The sequence below is a fragment of the Chanos chanos genome, chromosome 4 (assembly GCF_902362185.1).
Source record: "Chanos chanos chromosome 4, fChaCha1.1, whole genome shotgun sequence".
Classification (NCBI taxonomy): domain Eukaryota; kingdom Metazoa; phylum Chordata; class Actinopteri; order Gonorynchiformes; family Chanidae; genus Chanos; species Chanos chanos.
In genome coordinates, this window is record NC_044498.1 from 50,970,036 (window position 1) to 50,993,535 (window position 23,500).

Consider the following 23,500-nt stretch of genomic DNA (forward strand, 5'->3'; position numbering starts at 1 on the left):
TGCTGTGTTACCTCTCTTATCATGCTGCCAGGGTTGTGATAAAGCATTTCCGACAAAGCAAAAAGGGTTGGGGGGGGGGGGGGGGGGGGGGGGGTTTGGACAAACTGAGAAGCACAGGGGAAAATGCAACTCTGCAGAACAGTTCCACAGAGGTCAAATTCCACCACGGAGCCCCCACATCACACCCGCTAAAGCCAAATCTATAGGCTGAGAGAGAGCAGAGAGCAGAGCTGAGCTTGTGTTTTCAGAAGGACATAACTCTGGTTTCAGGCTTTCAGATACTGCTTTCCTGACAGGTATTGATTTCCTCTTCCGGTTTTAGAACACATCCCAGAATAGTAACCCAGGAGGGTGGCCAGTTTTTCAGTATGTGTTGGTTTAAGAAAGTCTGAAGACAAACACACAAACATGTTGGAAATGTCAGCAGGTTGTTTACTGCAGCACTGTGCATAAGCACTAAACATTGAAATAACGACGCGTTTATTGAAACCGTCAGTAGGACCTTATAAAGTGCTTTGTAGTGCTTGCTTCCCTCTTAAATATTAAAACAGTACAAAATAAATCATCATTGAATCATTAATGTCTACATCAAAACAAATAAACAAACAAACAAAAAAAATGCTCAATTAGAAAAATATTGTCATCAGAAACAAGAACTAATGTATACATCCAAACTTCAATAATCATTAAAGTAATCATCAAAATTGAACCACAGACCAGGGAAATCAAATTTTCCTGCCTTGTAACTTGACATTGAAACGATTTGCGACCTACAGAGGTTTAATAGGACATATTACACAGGTTTGTGTGTGTGTGTGTGTCTTCGAGGCTTGAGGTGTTGATGAATGTTATGTGTAAGTCCCTGAGTTGAGTCAACCATCGTACAGCCGTTCAGTCCGTCTGCTTCTCAGGAAGGTCTGACCGCGGGCCGCGGAATGCTCTTCATCACAAAGTCATTACTGTACACAAAAAAGGAGTCACAAACGAGACAGTACAAATCCAGTTAGGACATATGAGGACACACAGGCACAGCCCCAGTCTCTCATTAGCTGATCTGGGACCAGTTTTGGTGTATAACTCCTAACGACGTGGTCAGGTGACAGCAAAGAGAGGAAAAAATTGCTCGAGAGAAACTGGCCGGGGTTACAGTAATACATCGTACTCTCTCTTTCGTCGGTTAAGAGTGAGAAACTCACTGATAAACGTCTGAGTACTTCATCCTGCGGTAGAACTTGGCCGTCTTGACGGAGAGGATGATGCTGGGGATGAAGAACAGAATGCACCATCCCAGACTGAACCAGAAGGCATTCTGAACACAGAGAGAGAGAGGGAAGACAGACAGCACCGCAGTCAACAGACACAAACTCAAATATCAATATAAATAAGTAGATCAACACACAATAATCTTGTGGGACTTTGGCTGACTCCAGGTCAGGTTCATTCACTGGAAAAGGGGCGTGTGTGTGTCATAAAGAGATGACTGCAGCAGGTGAAGGTGGGGCAGGTAACACAAGGTGAGTGTGATGTCACGGTATCGTACCAGAGACTCGACGATGCGAGAACAGACTAATGTCTCGGCGTCGTCCAAAGCTCCTGCCACAGGGCCACACCGTCCCACCTCCTGAGTGATCTGTTAAAAAAAACCATCAGAGGGAAAACCAGTCAGACCAGTACCGCGCCAGTTTAGTCATCATTTTATGACATCAGTCTGTCTGAACCTTGCTCACCTAACATAAAGTTTATGACAGTTTTTTTTATGTTTATTTTTATTCAGTCACAATGTATGCAGTATTTTCAAAATGATTTACAAAATCATAATAAAACAAAGATTTTATTGTGATAATTATAAATACACAGAACTGGAAACAAGGGAAGAAGTAGTTTTGGCATGGGGTTTTGTAGTGTCAGAGTGTGGACAAGAGAAAGTGAAAACAACATCTTAAACATGGTGGGGACGATATACAGACAGTAAAGTGAACTTACTGTGCGATTTGCCCAGTCGGTCAGTCTCGTAAAGTACCCCAACTGACAGTCCAGGAACTGCCTACTTTCCTAAATTCGGAGAAACAACGACGTTATCGTACACATACCTAATAAAGTTTAAATGTGGTGAGTTTTTTATGTAGCGTAAGAATACGGTTAGGTCCTCATCACACAGAGAACTCTGAGCTGTGACGTATCCTTCCGCCTTCCACCTAGAATCAGTCATTTAGTCATCTGACTACAAAGCCCCTAATTCAATCAAAACTACCATGGAGACAAAACTATGATAATCACATTTTGAAAAACAACACAGTTTACACAGGGAACGGATTACTGATACAGCTCAGCTAGCAGAAGTAGCCATGGGCCCCTGAGTGTCCTGTCCACTGAGTGAATTCAAAGACCCTAATTTTATTTTTATTTTTATCCGTCTGTTTCCCTCAGCTGTGTAAAACTGGCACTCACAGATTTCACCATCTCTGTCGTGTTTACGTCCAAGAAGTCCTGAGCAAATCCCACTTTCTCCAACACAGACTCCACCGTAGCCTAGAAAATCCATTAAGAGAGCAAAATGTGCGTTATGGAGCCTGGTCCAGCACCTACACAGAGCCTAAGTGAATTCATTAAAGCCTGTGGAATATGAATCATGCTCATATATGTCTGATAACATACTATAGCATACTATTTGTACTGATTATATGGCTTTTATTTTGGAATCTTCCTCCTGTACACTTTCTGTGTTTAGTGGTTTTGTCGTGAATAAGGCTGAGGGTTTGTTAAATTCTGCTCTGTGTCATTACTTTCCGGATGTTCACGTCAGTCCACACAGATGCTCCGGAATTTACTCACGTTCATTTGCGATGCTGTGAGACTGAGGCTGTTCACAGTGGAGTTGAGATTCACCTGTAAAAAAAAAAAAAAAAAAAAGATTAAAAAACACGTGTCGTATATGAACATGGGAATTATAAGGTGATGGCACAGCGACAAACAAGCTCATATTTCTGAGTACCATACAGAAAACTTTTTTTTTAAATGGTTTTTGCTTATATTAAAATGCGTTTGAACTTATAAATGTCTGAAAGAACACACCAGGTCAGGTTTGATGCTCCTGTCAATTTCAGTCTGAATGTTTCTCAGATCTTGGGCTTCACCCTGTAGCTCAGCTTTGATGGCAGCTGGCTGAATGTGAAAGAAAACAAAAAGGAAGACTCTTATTTTGAAGCATTTTTTCTAAGCGTTAATTTGTGGCGAAAACACATGGTATCTATAGATGAAGCAGGCTCTGAAGCTGTGATGGATTTCACAGTAAGGGTGGAGACATCACTCACCTGACTTCGAGCTAAAGTGTCCAGTTCATCAGCAAATATACTCAAATTAGTCCGATAGAAAGTATTGATCTGCAAAGTAAACAGGAAACACACACACACACACACTCATATTTTAAATTTAATGGGTTAAAACTGAATGAATACAACTGCATTATTTTAAACCTCGCTAATGATCACTACGTATAAGGTTTAAAAAATGTTTAAAAAATGTTTACAAAAAAAAGTATTTGGACAATATGTAAATGTTTATGCTTTGTTAATAAAATCTTTATGAAAATCTGCTTTGATGCCGTGGTGCGCACACACAGTATTTCTCAGGTCTCTGGTTCCAGTCCTGAAGGGCCACAACCTACCACTTTTCAGATCAGCCATTAACACCTCGCCTCTGATTGGCTGAAGAGTGCGCACACCTAGTTTCCAGATCAGAGTCAGGTGAGGACAACCAAGCAGCAGGAGAACTCTGACCCTTCAGGACTGGAGTCACTCACCCTCACTACAGACAGGGACTGATACACCCTCACTACAGACAGGGACTGATACACCCTCACTACACACAGGGACTGATACACCCTCACTACAGACAGTGGCTGATACACCCTCACTACACACAGGGACTAATACACCCTCACTACACACAGGAACTGATACACCCTCACTACAGACAGGAACTGATACACCCTCACTACACACAGGGACTGATACACCCTCACTACAGACAGTGGCTGATACACCCTCATTACACACAGGGACTAATACACCCTCACTACAGACAGGGACTGATACACCCTCACTACACACAGGGACTGATACACCCTCACTACACACAGAGACTGATACACCCTCACTACAGACAGTGGCTGATACACCCTCATTACACACAGGGACTAATACACCCTCACTACAGACAGTGACTGATACACCCTCACTACACACAGGGACTGATACACCCTCACTACAGACAGGGACTGATACACCCTCAGTACACACAGGGACTGATACACCCTCACTACAGACAGTGGCTGATACACCCTCAGTACACACAGGGACTGATACACCCTCACTACAGACAGTGGCTGATACACCCTCACTACACACAGGGACTGATACACCCTCACTACACACAGGGACTGATACACCCTCACTACACACAGGGACTGATACACCCTCAGTACACACAGGGACTGATACACCCTCACTACAGACAGTGGCTGATACACCCTCAGTACACACAGGGACTGATACACCCTCACTACAGACAGGGACTGATACACCCTCACTACAGACAGGGACTGATACACCCTCACTACAGACAGTGGCTGATACACCCTCACTACACACAGGGACTGATACACCCTCACTACAGACAGGGACTGATACACCCTCACTACACACAGGAACTGATACACCCTCAGTACACACAGGGACTGATACACCCTCACTACACACAGGGACTGATACACCCTCACTACAGACAGTGACTGATACACCCTCACTACACACAGGGACTGATACACCCTCACTACAGACAGGGACTGATACACCCTCACTACACACAGGGACTGATACACCCTCACTACACACAGAGACTGATACACCCTCACTACAGACAGGGACTGATACACCCTCACTACAGACAGGGACTGATACACCCTCACTACACACAGGGACTGATACACCCTCACTACAGACAGGGACTGATACACCCTCACTACACACAGGGACTGATACACCCTCACTACACACAGAGACTGATACACCCTCACTACACACAGGGACTGATACACCCTCACTACAGACAGTGACTGATACACCCTCACTACACACAGGGACTGATACACCCTCACTACAGACAGGGACTGATACACCCTCACTACACACAGGGACTGATACACCCTCACTACACACAGGGACTGATACACCCTCACTACACACAGGGACTGATACACCCTCACTACAGACAGGAACTGATACACCTCACTACACACAGGGACTGATACACCCTCACTACAGACAGTGGCTGATACACCCTCACTACACACAGGGACTGATACACCCTCAGTACACACAGGGACTGATACACCCTCACTACAGACAGTGGCTGATACACCCTCACTACACACAGGGACTGATACACCCTCAGTACACACAGGGACTGATACACCCTCACTACAGACAGGGACTGATACACCCTCAGTACAGACAGGGACTGATATACCCAGACAGTGTATGGAGCACCTGTTGAGAGATGCTGCTGAAGTTCACGTTGGCGGCCTTCTGCGAAAAGCTCTTGAGCTCATTACGGACGCTCTGACTGAGCAGATCCAGGTGAGGTAGAGTGATGTTAATGTTCTCAAATTGTTTCTCAATATCCCCTGTGTACTGGGAAGGAGGGAGAGAGAAAGTGAATATGATTGGTAGGGTTCTAGTCACGGCATTGCAGTACTCAGCCAAATATGCACTGAAAGTTCACACTATTTATTTGACATGGGTACGGTTCAATGATGATTGTCTCAAGAGCTTATGGAACCTGATGTACCATGTGTTGGCCATAAATTGTGTGGTGATTCAAGGAATGTCCACTTCTGCTAAAAGCTTGGTATCAATTTGAAAATGAATGAAAAAAAACCTATGCCATTTATTGTAAGTTTTATGCACAGTAGCTTTCTCTTAATTGTATTGGCTTTGTTGATATTGTTACATTGTTACAGATCCGACAGTGAGCCGGAGGGCACGAGGTTCTTACTTTGGACACGTTGAGAAAGTCGTTGAGGTCGACGAGCTGGTCCAGGTGTAGAGTGCTCCACAGAGGTTTGTTTTGCTGACAATCACTGCACACGACGAACAAGACAAAACAAATGAAACAGTGAATGCAAATTACAGTCCAAAGCAAAACAAATTACAGTCCAAAGCAAAACAAATTACAAGTGCAAAGTAAAACAAATTACAAGTGCAAAGCAAAACAAATTACAAGTGCAAAGTAAAACAAATTACAAGTGCAATGTAATCTGACAATCTGAGGGTGACACTGTGTTGAGTTTCACTCACGTGTAAATGCCGTTGATTGTCACGTTGATTTGCCCCACAGAGGGCGGGAACCCCGGAATCAGTCCTGGAGTATCCATAAGCTATATTTACACACACACACACACACACACACACAATATTTTTGAAACTATTTAAATCATCCTCCCATATAGTCCGACATATAAGACCTGAATAGTGAGACTGGGAGGGTTTAGGTTTCGGCGGTGTGACACAGGTGTGTGCCAAAAAAATACCTGATAGAGTTCTCCGCCCTGCCACGGCTTGCAGAGGAGCGTGTAAGAGTTGCCGCCCACCAGGAAGAGTATCAGCACGACCAGCATGAAGATCCAGGAGAAGAGAAAACTGAATCCCACGCCCCTGTAATGTCCGCACAGAGAGACCACACGCTCAGCTCTCCACCAAATGATCTGCTCTTATCCGCTTTTTGTCTTCTCAAAGGAAAGATGTTTTATACTGAACCGCTGAACCAGTTTAGATCTATGCTTATGAAACCGCAGGACTGGAGAAGCTCTGGACATCACATGGCCAGTCAGTAACCTGTCGCGTGTGACTTCGGATCAGATCTTTTAGGAAGACTGAAATAAACAATCTGTTGTTTGTGTGTTTGATGAGCTAGCTTTGCTCTGATTGGCCGGCATTCTTAAGGTTGATCAGAGAGAACGGAGCGTAGTTCGGGCGTAGCGAACATGTTCATGCCAGAGGACGGCGCACTTACGTCATCAGGAAGACGCCTCCGCAGTCCGAGGTACACGACCTCTCCTTGGGGTCAACTTTAGGCTTCAGGCCCACGGGACCCAGCAAGAGGCCAAACAGATTACACACCACAATCAGCAGGACCAGACAACAGAGAACGACCCCAATAGACCACCTACACACACACACACACACATGTACACACACACACACACACATGTACACACACACACACACACACACACGTACACACACACAGACACACACATATTAGGAAATGCATATAGATGTTACATTGCAATAAATAAGTCAAGATTCCCAATTAATGTAATTTCACAATTATAAATATGAACCTTATGAAATGAGAGTGATTTACTCCACAGTTCTACTCAACACGGCTGACAGTTCTGCTCAACACTCATTCTGTCTCTCTTTTAGTCTGTAATTAAAGAATCGTACTTTCTGTGTGTTAGCCAGTGTTGGAGCCAAAATCATTATATTTGAGTTTGCAGTGTCTCACACTCCTTTTTTGTTGAGTTAACCCCATCTACTGACAGGAATGGATGGGCCATTGATAGATAAATCCAGGTGATGCTAACTGGAGGGTGTGGCCAGAGCAGGAAGAGAGGGTCTTTGACCTCACATCCTCCTCAGGCCCAGGCTGCCACAGACACTGCTCCTGTTTGTTTCAGTTCATCCTTCATTTACTTTAGCAATCCTCCTTTTCATTTCAGTTTTCAACCCCACCAGCATTGTGTTCTTTTATCATTTGTAATACATATGTCTTTATTTCTGTGGACAACATCTTTCTGTGGACCTTGGACTATTCTGAATGTGGAGAGTCAGACATTTTCGCTCGGCCACCACAGTGGTTATCAGTAGGAAAAGAAATAACCACTATAGCCAGCGTGCATATTCCCCGAGGGAAAACCGAACTCTTAAAGACACGCGTGTGAGTGAGGCGCTGGCGTGTTTCGGTTTGACAGAGAACGTACCGGATTCTCTCCGCCCACTCCACCTCAGGAGAGTACAATTTTATGCTGTCCTGTGCTTGCGTGAGTGACTGGGAAATCTCCGCCAGTGTATCCAGGGGAAGTTCATCCGTCACCTTGGTGACCTGTTCTTTGATGTTCTGAAGTTGTTGCTGAGCACCTTTGAAAGGGAAATACGTCAGAAATAACTGTAACATCATAGAAACCGTAAACACAGACAAAGACATATTCAAGGAACTGGTTTTTTATATCAGCGTCAGAGGACTTGTGTCACATCTAAACAAACACCAGTAAAAATAAATACACGTGAGAAACCTCCCGACATTCAGACAGCTCTGTAAGAGACTAATAAAAGGTGCACTGTATTCCAAAAATGACATACTGTTTACAATGTCCTTTGTTCTGTCTGTCACCATCTGCGGTATATTGTTAAAGAAATCTTGCCCCTGAAACAGAGATTTATTTGGATTAATCACCCGGGGGGATTTGGGTGCATGTTTGAGTGTCTGTGTGTGTGTGTGTGTGTGTGTATGTGTGTGTGTGTGTGTGTGTGTGTCTGTGTGTGTGTGTGTGTGTGTGTCTGTGTGTGTGTGTGTGAGTGTGTGTGTGTGTGTGTGTCTGTGTGTGTGTGTGTGTCTGTGTGTGTGTGTGTGTGTGTACATTGTCCTTCAAAAGGAAGATGGGTAATTTTTGAAGTGTGAAAACGTTTTACTGTTGAGCTGAACAATAGGACCACATCCTTCGCCTTGTGTAAACAGTGGCCTTTCCTGATCGCTGACGAATAAAACCGTTTGTCACATTTCAGACTAAGAGTTTTATTCGTCAACGTTCACGTTTCACCACTCACACGTCTGGCGGCACTGAAACGAATGATATCGAGCCAAAAAATTCGATGTGTTTTGTGTTTTGACATGTGCTGGTTGACCACTTTTTCTGAATTAGTTTTAGAGCAGCAGCTTATCTGTGTGACTAATTATGTCGTAGAACGCGTGTCGAAGAACAAAGGCTTTTGTTTACTGGTATCATTTCCTTCAGTGCTGTCAAGAGTGTGAGTAACGGACTGTGAGTATAAGGGGACTGTGAGCATAAGACTCATATGAAATGTGATAAATGGTTGTATTAGTCAACATTTTGTGTTAATGAGGTTCTCCAACTGAATGATAAGGGGGGGGTAAAAAAAGGGTTCAGTTGAGACTCACCTCCTTCACTTTTGAGTTGAGGTTTGCCTTCTCAGCCTGGTCCACAGCGGTCTGGAGATCGTTCAAACCAGGGAACTGGAGCGAGCGCAGAACCGGCAGAACAAAAGACAGGAAGAGTCAATGGGGATGTGTGGAGAAATGAGGACCTTAACACAGAGATTTACTGTAAACCACCAAAACCGATCACGGTCTGAACATTCACCCCGACGAGGCTCGAGTTGTAACCAAAACAGAACCTGAACACCGGTGACACCACAGGACAGTTGTGCGTGCGTGCGAAAAAAAAAATCCCTCATTGTGTGTGTGTGTGTGTGTGTGTGTGTGTGTGCGATCGAAACAGGATATAATAATTTAATTCCCCACTACAAACGACCAGTGGAGTTGATAGTGCTTGCGTAGCCCATTTCTGACATGTGAAGAGAGTTTTCTGACAGAACAGGATCCTTAACAAACATTGTCAATTCCATAAAGAACCTTCTCAGATAACGTCGTATTGTCTGCTCTCTCTCTGTCTGAATAGGTGCTTTTGACGGGAACGACTAAACCTTTGTGTGTCAGCTGAAAACGTACCGTGCCCCTGTGTGAGGCGTGCCATTTTTTGTGCTGTGCTAGATTTTCGTGTAATCTAACTCGACTCTTTGTCAGAGTGATTGTCCCAGCGTAAAAAAAAGATTCAGTCGCTACGTTTCTGAGGACTGGCCAACAGAGAGAGTCGTGTACAGTAACTTCCTCATCACATCAGCCGAGATGGAAATATGATCTGACAGAAACTTAGGCTGGGCAATTGTAAACATTGAATGTTGTGATAAAAAGTAATGTGCAAATATGAAAAGAGGTGTCTATCAATATTTATGAAAAGAGGGGCTTTGTTGCTATTTGCATTTAAAAACAGGGAAACGGACGTTATTTTTTTGATTAAAAAAAAAAACTCACACTCAGCTTGGTGTTTACAGACAGCTGGTTCAGTCGTGGCACAAACGCCTGACACCCTATGCAGCTGGATTTGTGCAGCGTCTGATTGATTCGGCTCCTCACGTCCGTCAGGTTCGTCTGCAGTTTGTCCAGCTTCGGCTGCAGGCGACCCAGGGTCTCGTTCAGCCGGAGCAGAAGAACGCTTGTACTGTTCACCACTGAAACGCAAACACGGAACGTTAGCTGGAAAAACCATCAGAGTGGGAAAAACGACGTTTGAAACTTTCCTAATGAGTGTGAAGAACACTCCGGAAAAATGAAAACAAGCTTTCTTTTTTTTTTCTTTTTTTTTTTCTAATGGCAGCTAATGATCTGTGAGCCAAACACAGGCTTGCAGCAGACGGGAGAGGTTAGGAAGAGTGGTTCTTTTATTTAGGAACAGGACCATGTGTGTGTGTGTGTGTGTGTGTTAGTCCCTCACTCACTCACTCACTCATTATCTAAGCCGCTTATCCTGATTAGGGTGCCAGGGGGTGCTGGAGCCTATCCCAGCGCTCAAAGGGTGAAAGGCGGGGACCCTGGACAGGTCGCCAGTCCATTGCAGGGCAGACACACACACTTACACACACATTCATACCTAAGGGCAATTTAGTGTCTCCAATTCACCTAACCTGCATGTCTTTTGACTGTGGGAGGAAACCGGAGCTCCCGGAGGAAACCCACGCAGAGGGGAGAACATGCAAACTCCACACAGAAAGGACCCTGGCCGCCAGGCCGGGAAACGAACCCGAGACCCTCTTGCTGTGTGCATACCCTCATTATCAGTTCACCATAATGATTATAATTACTCAAACAAAGAGTGTGCGGCAGCTAGTTTAACTTCAGTGTCATCCCCCTCAAAAAAGGTCATTCTTCAGCATAACTATATTTAAGCCAATGCATATTAAAGCTCCTGAGAGACAGGTGGTACTTCAGCCGGTTATAGACGTGCGTGAGCGGGAGACTGTGTTGGTATAATCAGACGTCACCGCGGACTTACCATTGGCTGTGTTTCTCACAGAGTCCAATGCACTGAAGATAGGACCTCTCAGATTACTTTGGATATCTGGGCCAAGCAGGTTGCCAATGCCTGTAGGAGCGAAGACGCACAGAACAGTGAAAAAAGCCGCTCTGAATTTGACACGCTCTCGACCCTCTGATTTGTGTCGCACATGCACAGAATTACAAACACATATATACACACTTAGAACTCCTTTACTTTGGGCCTCAACACCTACCATTTAGGTTGTTTGAAACCTCATCCACAGTCAGTTTGCTCTCGTTCACCACTTCATGAACTTGCTGTAGACAGAAAAAGAAAAGGAATATGTTGTTCAGATCTAAGAAGGTTAATTTTTACCCTTTTGTAAGCTGAAACACACCTTCATACCACTTGAGTCAATGTTAAACAGTAATTTGCGCCTTATCTCTAAAACCATTTGGTCATTGAAACGAATGGCCTGACCTTCACAAACCTGGGCAGGTCACAAGTCATTTAAAGTGGGTCTTTGATCTTTTGAAGAAAAAAAAATGTCCCAATTTTAAGATGCGACAATGACATAAGAACTCCCATTACGTAATGGCCATTCTTCTAAAACAAGAAAAAGAAACTTTTAAACCTTAGAGACCTTGAGACCAGCCCAAAAGGTCATATCCACACATTAATAACCCCAGAGGAATGGGGAATTTGGTGAGTTATCACTTCCCGACATAGATGTTCACCTGTTCCGTGTTTGTGAAACAGACATAGATGTTTACCTGTTCCATGTCTGTAAGACAGACATAGATGTTTACATGTCTCGTACTTGTGAGACAGACATAGATGTTTACCTGTTCTGTGCTTGTGAGATAGACATCCAAATTGCTCAGAGTGGTGCTGATTTTCTCTGGGCTGTTTTCCACCGTTTTGTGGGTGGCCTCGTTGCTAAAGAACATACAGATGTTCCCTGCCCTAAACACACACACACACACACCCAACACAGAGAGAGAGAGAGAGAGAGAGAGAGAGACAGAGAGAGAGAGAGAGAGAGAGTGAAACATATGCACAAGAAGAACAGATTTGACTCTGTTTGGTTCAGAAAACTAATGGGAACACAAAGGAAAACATGTTACTGGACACTGGGGGTCTCAGGTCTGCTATCCTGTAAAGCTGCTTTGAGATTATGTCTGTTACAAATCTAAATATAAATGAGACACATATAAAGCTGTATGGTTAAAACTGAATTTAACTGAACTGAATTCAGCTAAACTGATTTGAACCTAACAGAATTGATGTGAACAGAACTGAACTGAACTTAAATGAAATCAAATTAAACGTAACTTTGTTCTCTACCTCTCTCTTTACTGACTTTGCTGAATTTATGACTATTTCTTTAAAAAAAATCAAATAAGGTAATGTAATTCTCCATAATTTACATGACTATCAGAAATAGAAAAAAATGATCAGAGAAAAGGAAACTAAATGACCTTTTGTCACCTTGGGCACATGCCTCAGAACGTTGATAAAACCATATATATATATATATATATATATATACATATATAAGTTCACAAAAGTAGCTCTGTGACTTTCAAATGAAGAGAATAAAATGTATGGTTTACGTATTTAACAATACAACTTTTTGTTTCTCTATTGTCTCATATTGTCATACGACTTGCTGTCCTCTTTACCTGATCTTATACAGAAAGGCAAAAAAACAACAACAACATAGAGAGCAGTCTGGTGCTTACAGTATAATAAGAGTGACAAGAAAAGTGGCCCAATAAAATCCTCTCCTCTTGCAGTGGACATGCCTACTCTGCTTCTGGTACATACGACCACCGCAGTTACCACAGCAACGGCAGCAGGCAAAGCAAGAACCAATCAAGGGCATGAGGACGATGTAGAGGATTCCAATGGCCACACACACCAGGAAGCCTACTTCATAAACCAGGAACTAATCGAGAAAAAGGGGCCAGTGAGAGAGAGAGAGAGAGAGAGAGAGAGAGAACATGGTTATGGTTAATATCCTGTCAGGAGTTTCATGAGCACAGACGGTAAATGTGTAAAGACGGCTTTTTAAAGGGTAGGGTATAAAAAAAAACACTCAGAGTTTTCTCGAGGCCAAGTCTGATGACTCCGACTCATAAAAAAAAAAGAAGTTTTGCTAGTTATCCCGCAGATACTCATCAGTTTCAAACAGCCAAACTTTCGATTTGAATCCAAACAGTGGCTGCGTGAAGCTATAGCATGCACACTGAGGAGACGATGCTTTGATAACAACACTGTGAACACACAATCTCATGTGTTTGCACTGTCTACCGACAATGTATTTATGCAAAACACGATCATATACCACAAACAGGTTTTGCACAGTCAAATAAAGGAAAATTAAATGCGTGTGTAAACAACAACGTAGCTAACCAGTAATGCCGTCAGTGTTGGAGACCATGCCAGACTCAGGAAACACGATCCTTGTCTCTAAACAAAACTTTGTGATCAATGGAAAACCTGGGACGCAGGGCCTTTTTTAACTTTGTTCTTAAATCACATGGATTATTTTCACTTGATCAGGACACTCTGAACCTGCAGTGAGACCACTCTTTAGTGCTGTGTGACAATAATATTTCTCTCTAATACAAAAAGAGAAGTTGTTGTATTTGCTCTCCTAGGTTGTCTACACACATGTAAAGAACATGAAGGGTGTGGATTACACACGCTTACCTTAGGTTACTAACATACAGACGTAATGAGGTGCGTTTAGTGTGTCGTGCAATATTTCATGGTTCAAATGCGACATTTACTTTGTGTAAACTTACACACCTCTTTCACCTTGTCCTGGTTTAAAAAGGCATTTGGGTCCTTAATCACTCCAACCAGCAGGTCTGAAGTAAGAGAAAAGTAGGAAATCTTAGCATACATACATTCTTTTACTATGCATTATGCAACACATACGTTTTGTAAGGCAAGTGTAAACAAGTTATGCCAATTCATTGACGAAAGTATTAATACAGGCAAGTAACTCAAGCGTGGGCATTTGAGAAGCATAATTGTCAATTGTTTGCGTTTTGCGCACCCTATGAAGATTGTGAGGTGTGACCGTGAGTTGCATTTTAAGCACTGCGTTTAGTCATGATTTAGTCAAACTCTGAAAGGTTTTTTTGTTTTGTTTTGTTTTGAATTCTCCCATGTGAAACAACGACTCTACAGCAAGTTCTTCCACCACACCATGAAATACATTTGTCTTTTTCTCTCTGTTCTCTTCACTTCTGTCCAAAACCTCAGCTGAAACCTCTGATGTTGATAAACTCACCGGTGGTTACGTGTCTTCTGTGCTTCGCGATGAGTGCAAACATTCAATCGTTGTATTGTTTCATACAAGGACGTAGAGACTTCCGTCCTTGTATGAAACATATCTTTTGTCAGAGGTCAACGCAATAGATGTTTTACCAATAATCTAACGGTATGTGACAAGACACTATCAGCTCCAGACAGACGAATTTCAGAGAAGCTGCCACAGTGTCTCCCTGTGAAAGAACTGAACCACTGATATGAAGTGAATTCTCTAGTGAAATTGCATTCAGTCTGTATGGTCATTACATTGAATTTACTGCGTAAGGAAAGAACATTTACACGGGCTACGTGACACGAAAGAGTTGCGATACGATGCCCACGTTTCGCCTGAGTCAAAAAGGCAAGTTTATTTTACTTCGCCAGTTTAAACAACCAAAGAACCAATGCCCCTCTTCCTGCTGCCGAATAATAATGCGTTGCCCGAGTGACCGGGCCATAGTTGCATTCATCCAAGTTGGACAGGGACAGTGCCGTTGCGGATATTGGAGGCTGAACTAAGGGGAAAGACTTATGTAACTCCAAGACTCATTCAAAACTAGAAAGACGTGCTCGCGTAAAAAGGAAATGGTTGTTGCCATATTTGATGTCTTGCAATGTGAATACGAGAGAAAACATGATATTATTATGTGGAAAGTTACAGTGTAAGTATATATCGCTGCCTGTGTTACATATTTACAATTGATATAATCAGTATTCATGAGTATCTATATGAACACACGTGCGTGTCGTCACAGTAATTATCTTCCGCACGTGACTTTATTTGATTTGAGTTGTTAAGGCTGTAAACAAAGGCACTCCTTTCTTCTTCAATTGAGAATATATTTGTACCGTTCTTGGTTAACGTCATTTGAGCACTCATTCCGGTAACTTCACTGAGTTCCTGTTGGGAGTAATCAGTACTGTTTTGTCAACACATCCGAGACCTGGTGGTTATAAACCCACAGTTCTTGTAAGAACAAAGGACTCCCATAAAATTACTGATTAACCACTGTGAGAGGTACCTTCTCAAAGGAACATGATGTGTCTTTCTGTCATGACTCTGACGACCCACTTACTCATGGCGTGTGAGATGAATGGGGAAGTCAACCCCAAGACACTTTTAATTAAAATATCGTGAGATACTCAAAACGCCTTCCAAAACTGCCTCACTTATCTCCTGCGTTGGTTCTGTCTGAAAGTCATGTGAATTTAATGGAGTACATTTGGTTGAGTATGTCTTTTAAGTGAACTCACCTGTAGGGAAATCGTTTGGTTGGACAGCACGCAGAAAGGAATGGACAATGGCAGACATGAATTCACTGTCGATGTCTGGACTTTGCACGCTCACATACTGGGGTTCTTCTATCTCTTGGGGAGAGTGCCCCGGATCGCAGGCCATGCCGCGGTCCAGGAGGAACATACCGAAGCAACCCCAGACAAGCCCCCCAAACCCCAGCCAGGTCAAACTGCGCCCCATGTTACTCAGAGTTCACAGGGAGTAGTCGTTCACCTCATGGCCCAACCCCCCCTCCTTCGTATTTCCACATCTAAAACACAGAGGGGCATCAAAAAGTCTTTATGAGGTCTTTTGAAATATGTTTAAATGCGTTTTGAATACATTGTATAACCTGTGGGTTGCTATGAGAAAGCATCATGATAGACCTGGTACAATACATAGTTACATGTCAGTATTGCATTGGTCACGGTGCTGTAATAGATGGATTAGAATGACTGTCATGAGGAGACACACGCAGAGTTTTGTCTTAGGAAAACCTGCATGTTTTTGCACCTATCAGCCAGTTCAGTGACCACAGGAGACAGAAACCTATTTTCATATCAGAACAGAAAGCATCTCACACCTGCATATCTATTGGGATGTACGAGGTAATAAGATGAGATGATTCTGTTAGTACACTGTCATTAAGTTTCTCCCTTCACGTACAAATATGTACATAAATAACGCTCAGGGCACTAAACATATTGTTTTGAACAGACTCCTGTTGTCCCATTTCCTGGTGTTTTTATAAATACGTTTGAAGTTGTCTGACACTAAGGTTTCCTCATATACATTCAAATCACAGCATTACAAGAAAGTGCGTCAATCTTACCGGATTAAAAAAGAATAAAAAAATAATCTGACAAGAGGGAGAACCGGCTCCAGAAAACGCTGACAGCATCACACTGTTTTGCTTACCCAAAACAGCATGAGAGAGAGAGAGAAAGAAAGAGAGAAAGAAAGAGAGAGAGAGAGAAAGAAAGAGAGAGAGTGAGAAAGAGAGAGAGAGAGAGAAAGAGAGAGAGAGAGAAAGAGAGAGAGTGAGAGAGAGAGAGTGAGAGAGAGAGAGTGAGAAAGAGAGAGAGAGAGAAAGAGAGAGGTCAGTTGTTCCTCAAGCGGTAAAGGAGAAAAGAAAAACTTTGAAACCTACCTGTTTTGTCCCCCTCTTAGCGACAGAGAGTGCAGTCCCAGGTCTTAGTCTTGGTGTGTATGAAAGAGCAGAGGACAGGTGTGACTGCGTCCAGTGTCTGACCTGCTTAGGTGAGGGCGTTAGTCACAGAAATCTGATATATGCTCCGCCGTGTTACACGTTAAAAAAAAAACAAAACAAAAAAAAACCCGATGAGGGTAAGCTAGAGGAAGGAAGCCAGAGGGAGGGTCAAAGCCTGGGCACGGAAGAGGGAACAAACTTAGTGTTCACAGAGAGAGAGAGAGAGAGAGAGGGAGAGAAGGAGCATGCAAAAGCAAACAGATTGGCTGTCAAGGAAACAGTGGCATTGAATGAGCTAAGTTCTCTGTTCACAAGTACCTCCCGTTAAATACAATGGCAAAACAGATTTTAAAGCAAGTATAATTTGTGAGAGTGTGTTACATATTTATAACGAGATATGCTCTGTTCTAAACTGAGAAATTAATGGAAGGATGAGAGGAAAGACTTTGTGACTTTGCTGTAAATGAATGAAGATTCAGGTGAACGGAGAAGACCCTAAAGGATCGCTTTAACGATATGTAACGGCACAGTTCAGGTCATAAAACCGCCCCTAAAGCGACCTTTACTTACAGTATAATAGAGTCACACTTTGAGATTAAGAAGACAAGCATATGGTGCTTCTTCTCAATGACATCGTATGCTGAGACACACGTTTTAAACGGCTTGCTGATGACCTGTTGTTGTGTTATGGATGACCAGCCACAATCAGTACAATTCGGAAATAAAACGCCAGATTTAGTCAGCTGTCATAAGAACTGTGACGCTCCGAATCATGTCTGGCAGCGGCACGCGGGGTGACCAGTGGATGCGCACCACATGTCAAAACAGCACAACCCCTCGTGCGTCTGAGTCACACTCGCTGACTTTGTCCGCCACCCTGAAACCTGTTTCAGCTTCTCTCTTCATTGAATTTTAGAAAAGATATAACATTGACTTGGAAATAAATAATCTTATTGTTGCTCCTCAAAAACGGAGACTGTGTGTGTGTCTGAAATACAAAATGATTAACACAGGTAGTGACTGATTCAGGAACTGATGTCTAACCTACAAATAGACCGAACCATGTCTGGCTAGGTAATGCCAATACCAACAATAGGGCCGTTGAAAGTTACTGCTTGTGTTTCCAGTTTCAGGAAACAGCAGAGATGACGCACACCAATATTACTTATCTCTCACTGGAGGGAAACATTTCCCGGAGTATCTCGGCTACTGGTCCACAGGCTTCTTAAAACCAGTCAACAGAACCGGTCAAGACACAGACATGGTGTTCGGGCCGAAGCAGACTTTAGACACCAGTCCCCACCAAACTCACGCGAGCATCATCTTGAATCACGCGTAGTCTTGGCGAGCAAGTTGTTAGCCAAACTCTCTGTGTACTGTATGGGCCTATTTTGACGTTTCGGTGAAAGTCATGCAAACGGGCACAGTCCACTGTGTCACGTGATATGCCAGCGGGAAAAGAGCAGACATTTACGTGAAAAAAAAGTTTATCTTTTTTATTGATGCCATACATGAATTATCAACGGGAGACACGAGGCAAAAATATACGTATCAAACAGCCCGTATTAAATAGGCTCTACAGGTACAGCAAGGGTAAGACGACCAGTGTCCAGTAAGCATTTAAAACTCTTTCGGGTCGTGGATGTCAAATTGTGGGAGATCAGGGCAGTTTAGCCATGTTTTAGGTAGAAAACCGCGCGATTTTAAGCGCACCTTTAAACAGCCAAATTCACAGTGAAACGAAAATATCAATGATAATTAGACTCCAAAGTTCCCCTTGGTTGCGGCAAACAGGTTTGCCATATGCTTTCTCACGCCGTTCAGACAATAAGTCAATTAAAAACGAACAGCAGACCGTGAAAAAAAAAAATATTTACATTCCCCGACACATCTCACTACTGTTATTTTACGTAAACCAGCGCCCAGGCCCTTGGGCTCCACACTGTGAAAATCAATGCTATGGTGTGCCCCCTGGCGACGTAGTGAGGGAATTCAGTACTGTGGTGACTTCTGTTATTGTCATTGTCCTGCATTCTTACACTGACAAAAACATCAGTCCTTCGTGATTCTTGGTTCATCGTCATCCGAATATAGCACTGGTACATCCAATTCAAATTAACGTCTCTTGTGTAAGGATTAGGGCCATAAAAATGTATTGAAGAAGCAACAGCAAATTCTTCAAATTACTAGAGATTATTGACATATATAATACATAGCAACACGAATGAATCCAGACAAAGTACATTGACATGAGTGTAAAAAAATAAATACATTGTACATTGAATTAAAAATTAGAATCTAATTTGTGAGCTGAAGGTGGCTGCTTTCTAAATATGTCTTCAAAATCTATTAGAAAGTACTTTTTTTTTTTGTAGATTTTTCAGTTTCTAACAGTTGAGACTGAGATGTCTTAATGGTTCTCTAAATGAATTTGTGAAATTACACTTATACAGAACGTGGCTACAGTCATAATAACACAAGCACAAATGCACAAAAAACAAATTATGTAAAGAAAAAAATCTAAACAAATTAATTCTTCATACAAATATAATATCAGGGCAGGTTTTAAAAGAACCTTGCTGTTAGCTCCTTGGTCTGTAGCTTTTTGTTTAAGAAAATGTAAAGCCTTTTGTGGGAAACAGAGGCCAGTATAAAACACATTTTTTTTATTTACAATGAAACACTTAACCAGAATATCGTGAATTCATTAACTGGTAAATCAAAAAAATCAGAGTATTTATGCTGGTTTTAAGGAAAGTTTCCTTGGATTTCTTAAAAAAAAAATAGTTTACATAGTTTTAACACCATAAAAACTAGCATATAAGAGTCAGGCCAACAGTCAGTCTACCACAAATCAGTCACTAAAAGTCAAAATGTCTCAAAATGGCTTTTAGTGATCCTGTACATACTAATGAATCCTGACACCAGGAATAGAAAAGATCCAGATTGTATAGTCTGTTATGAACTCATTCCCATTTGTTCCCCAACTGGAACCGAATTCACAGAGTTCCCGAGTCTGTTTACCTAAAGCGTAAAGCACAGACCAAAGAATCACTTTAAAAAAATAAAATAATAAAATAACAATTATAAGAATACAGACTTATCAGCAATTACTCAGAATGAAGACTGACTCCACTCTCCAGTTCCATGTTTTAATATTAGATATAATAAAAAGAACAAAACGCAACATCAAGTCATAGGAAAAATACATTGCAAACACAGTGACAACAGTGCAAAAGGTGTTCAGACTGCTTCTTGCTTTCTTGTGTATTGTTTTCTTTTTTTTTTGTTTTATATCGTTATAAAAATCGATAAAACAAAACAAAATGTAAAAGATAAAACTTAAAAATAATAATAATAACAATAATTATCATTAAAAAAAAAACAAAAACAAAAAACAAAAACATTTCTTTTGAGTCTGGTTACATAGTCATACAAACTCTGCCTGACCATCCCAAGCATAACCAAACTCCAGTACCTCAATGCTTTATACACTTATAATCTTTTTTTTTTCTTTTCTTTTCTTTTTGTTTTGTTAAAGATTAAACGAAGTGGCTCTCAACTCCGGTCCTCAAGCTGCGTCACTGTACAGGTTTTTGTTCCAACCAGGTCCTACAAAACAAATAATGTAGTTTTTAAAAAAACGCAGTGTTGGTTTGGAGGCTGAAGTGCAGAAAGCAGTTATTTTGCTAAAGGGTTAAAATGAAAAACAAAAACAAAAACAAAAACAAAAAAACGAACAACAACCAAAAAAAAAAAAAAAACTCCAAACAAACAAACAAAACCAACAACCTAACAATAATGAAGGTAATGAATAATAATTATAATAACCCTCTTTCTCCAGTGATGTGAGCGGAACAGAAACTAGCGTGCCTCGTCCAGCACAGCGCAACCAGAGACCCGAGGTTGGAACAAGAACCCACAGAACAGAACCGAACTCAGCCCTGGCCCAAAAAAACCCAGTCGCCTTACTGAGCAGCCGTGACAAGCACATCTCATTCTTCCCAAATTCAGTCCCCGTGTTCTTAACAAGAGGAAGAAGAAGAAGAAGAGGAGGAAGAAGAAGAAGAAGAAGAAAGAAAAAAGATGTATCCAAAACTGTATCGATGTATCGCAAGGGACAACTTTCACACCTTAGAGGAAGAGGTCTGTCTGAGAGTGGACTTGTCAATCAAAAGCGTGATACAGTAAAGGGGGAGGGGCTGACTCTGAGGCTGACCAGAGGAGTGCCACTCCGTACCGTGCCAAACTACCCAATCAGGTGGCTTAAGAGTTGATCAGTGTCCCTCCCTTTTCCCACTAATACCACCCCGCCCCCTCCCGAATAAAGAGAGCTCCAATCTACTGGGAGGACTGGGAGGGGGGGTTGTCGTTCTTGCTCTCTTGGCTGGAGGGGGCTTTGCTGTTCCAGGGGCTGTTGGTGCCCAGGGCGGGGGAGCTGTTGAAATTGTCCTCATCGTCGATGCCATTGGACGCATCAAACTGCGTGTTCTCCAGCCGCGTGATCAGCCGCTCATCCTCGTCCCCGAATTCCCCTCCCATCAGAGTGGGCTCCCCCACCACCATCACGTCCTGCAGGGGACAGGAAGGGGCGCAAACATTATCCCCGCAACCCCGGGGCTGTCTGTCTGTCTGTCTATCTGGAGGGGGGCACAGTGACTCCCTGAACACTGTTCCATCCCAAAGGATAGCACCAAGTCTGCGTCAGGAGATAAAACTCTCTCACACACCCCCCCCCCCCCCCCCCCCCAATCTGTTCAGTTTAACCAAACTTCAATTTAACGAAAACCAAAGAACTCTGAAGTCTCTGTTTTAATCCACTCACAGTTCCCAGTCTACCCACTGTCAGTCAAGCCGTATGCCTCGCCAACCCCAGACTCAGACTTCTCGTTAGCTGTGACTGCCACTGGCTTAACCTGCGTACCCACGCTTCTGTTAATGGGCAGGGTCCCATTCTACCGTGGCCTTGATGGTCTGAGGGCGTGTAAAACACCCCCCCCCCCCCCCCCCCCCCCCCCCCCCCCGATTTTAGAGAACAGATCAGCGGTGGAGGGCATCCCTGATCCCTGGGTCCTCACTGGGTTCTTTCCACCTCGGGTCTCTATAGCAACAGCTGTGCTTCTGAAGCTCAAATCAACCAATCAGAACAGAGGCTAACCGACTGACCGAAAAAAAAAAAGAAGTGAATAAAAAAATTTTTAAAAGAAATAAATACACAAATAAATAAAAATTAAAAAAACACAAAAACACCCCCACCCTCTCCACAGACCTGTGGCCCCGAAGGACCAGGGACTGCCCAGCACTGGATCGTGTCCCCAGTGTCTTCGTTTTGGTTTTGTCTTTAGCATCCTCTCCCTCTCTCTCTCTCAGGCACTCTGAAAGCCCTACACCCCTCTAGGCTTCGAGCCGACGGTTGTGGGTAGAAGAAGAGAAGAGAAAAGGAGATGCTTACAGGTACCTGGCTGGACAGGCCGAAGCCGGCAGCTGGACTCTTCTTCTTGCTGTTGCTGTTGTTATTGCTGCTTCCCCCTGCACTCATGGTGCTGCCTCCAGAAATCTTCCGTTTCCGACGCTTGTTGGGCGCTTGTCTGGCAGGCTCAGCTAAACAGAGAGAGGGCAAGAGTGAGAGGAAGAGAGAGCGCAGAGAGAGAGAGAGAGAGAGAGAGAGAGAGAGAGAGAGCGAGCAGGAGCAAGAGGAAGAGGAAGAGGAAGAGGGCAGGGGACGGAGAGGGAGATATATATATATAGATATATATAGAAAGAGAGGGAGAGAAAGAAAGAAAGAACAGGCATTAGGTTTGTGTGTTGGCATTTCAAAAACAGCCATTCTACATACAGCAAGTACAATACACCATGATCAAGAACAGTTGGTTGAATCCATATATATACATCTCCAAACCCAACAGCCAAAATCAATGAGAACATGGGTGAGGACACAATATGAAATAGCACACGGTCAGATGGTAACGCGCGTGTCTGTGGTCTCCGGTGCTGGCGTTTCACCTGGGGGGGCGACCATCCTCTGCCATTTCTGGAACAGACAGGTCTTTAGACAGTCCCGCGGACTCAGACTGTAGGTTTTATGTCTGGACATGAGTTCCTGCATGGGCTCCAGGATGACACACAGCTGTGTAGAGAAAAAACACGTTAGACATGCTTTACTTAAAGACAAAAAAGAAAAGAACAAACAAATAAGAAACAGTCACGCCCCTGGCAAGGAAATTCTTACCCTTTTAATTCCATGCATTTGTAAACTAACAAAAACAAGTGATTTTTTTGGTGATGAAAATTTTTGCCAAGGCCTCTGACAATAAAGATTCACTGAGAGTTATTTTAGGTGTCTATGGTTTCACTGATTGTTTGTTGAACTTCCTGTCAATCAATGCTCAACAGAGCTGGCAAATCGAAGTTCAAACTCACTGTGGACTCTGAGAGAAACTAATTTACTCGGCGAAGTGATCACCTTCTCTATCGACATCTCTGTCCCTTTCACAGTGCTAATAAAACACTT

General features: G+C 42.9%; 2 protein-coding genes across 9 annotated transcripts in view; both read right to left on the minus strand.

Moving 5' to 3' along the window:
- Nucleotides 1-907: 907 nt before the first annotated feature.
- Nucleotides 908-15,980, minus strand: prom2 (prominin 2). The gene is made up of 23 exons (XM_030772431.1): nt 15,758-15,980; nt 13,994-14,055; nt 12,922-13,127; nt 12,022-12,142; nt 11,430-11,493; nt 11,192-11,281; nt 10,174-10,370; nt 9,241-9,315; nt 8,424-8,487; nt 8,045-8,201; nt 7,072-7,224; nt 6,590-6,713; nt 6,357-6,436; nt 6,055-6,139; nt 5,547-5,690; nt 3,312-3,380; nt 3,073-3,162; nt 2,833-2,886; nt 2,449-2,529; nt 1,984-2,052; nt 1,541-1,630; nt 1,197-1,309; nt 908-959 (listed from the first exon to the last, which is right to left on the minus strand). The coding sequence occupies exons 1-23, from the start codon at nt 15,978-15,980 to the stop codon at nt 908-910; spliced, it is 2,463 nt and encodes an 820-aa protein (XP_030628291.1).
- A 4,434-nt stretch (nt 15,981-20,414) lies between these two features.
- ldb1a (LIM domain binding 1a) overlaps nt 20,415-23,500 on the minus strand; it is a 20,321-nt gene continuing 17,235 nt past the window's right edge. For 2 of the 8 annotated variants that reach the window (XM_030773013.1, XM_030773012.1), the window contains exons 9-11: nt 22,993-23,116; nt 22,442-22,590; nt 20,520-20,601 (exon numbers count right to left, since the gene is read on the minus strand). In XM_030773013.1, coding sequence (XP_030628873.1) covers nt 20,548-20,601; nt 22,442-22,590; nt 22,993-23,116 — 327 coding nt within the window. In that variant the 3' untranslated portion in view covers nt 20,520-20,547. Of the gene's footprint in view, nt 20,602-21,018; nt 21,562-22,258; nt 22,591-22,992; nt 23,117-23,500 lie in introns of those variants that run through there. The other 6 variants (XM_030773011.1, XM_030773010.1, XM_030773009.1 and 3 more) reach the window with 4 other exon arrangements.

Bases quoted from the DNA above. Each gene is read 5' to 3' on its own strand.
- prom2 (XM_030772431.1), bottom strand. From the start codon at position 15,980: ATGGGGCGCAGTTTGACCTGGCTGGGGTTTGGGGGGCTTGTCTGGGGT. The intron at 8,488-9,240 runs GTGAGTCTCAAC...TCTCTGTTTCAG, and splicing joins TCAACTCAAAAGTGAAGGAG to GGGCAAGATTTCTTTAACAA. The intron at 7,225-8,044 runs GTACGTTCTCTG...GTGTGTGTGTAG, and splicing joins GAGTGGGCGGAGAGAATCCG to GTGGTCTATTGGGGTCGTTC.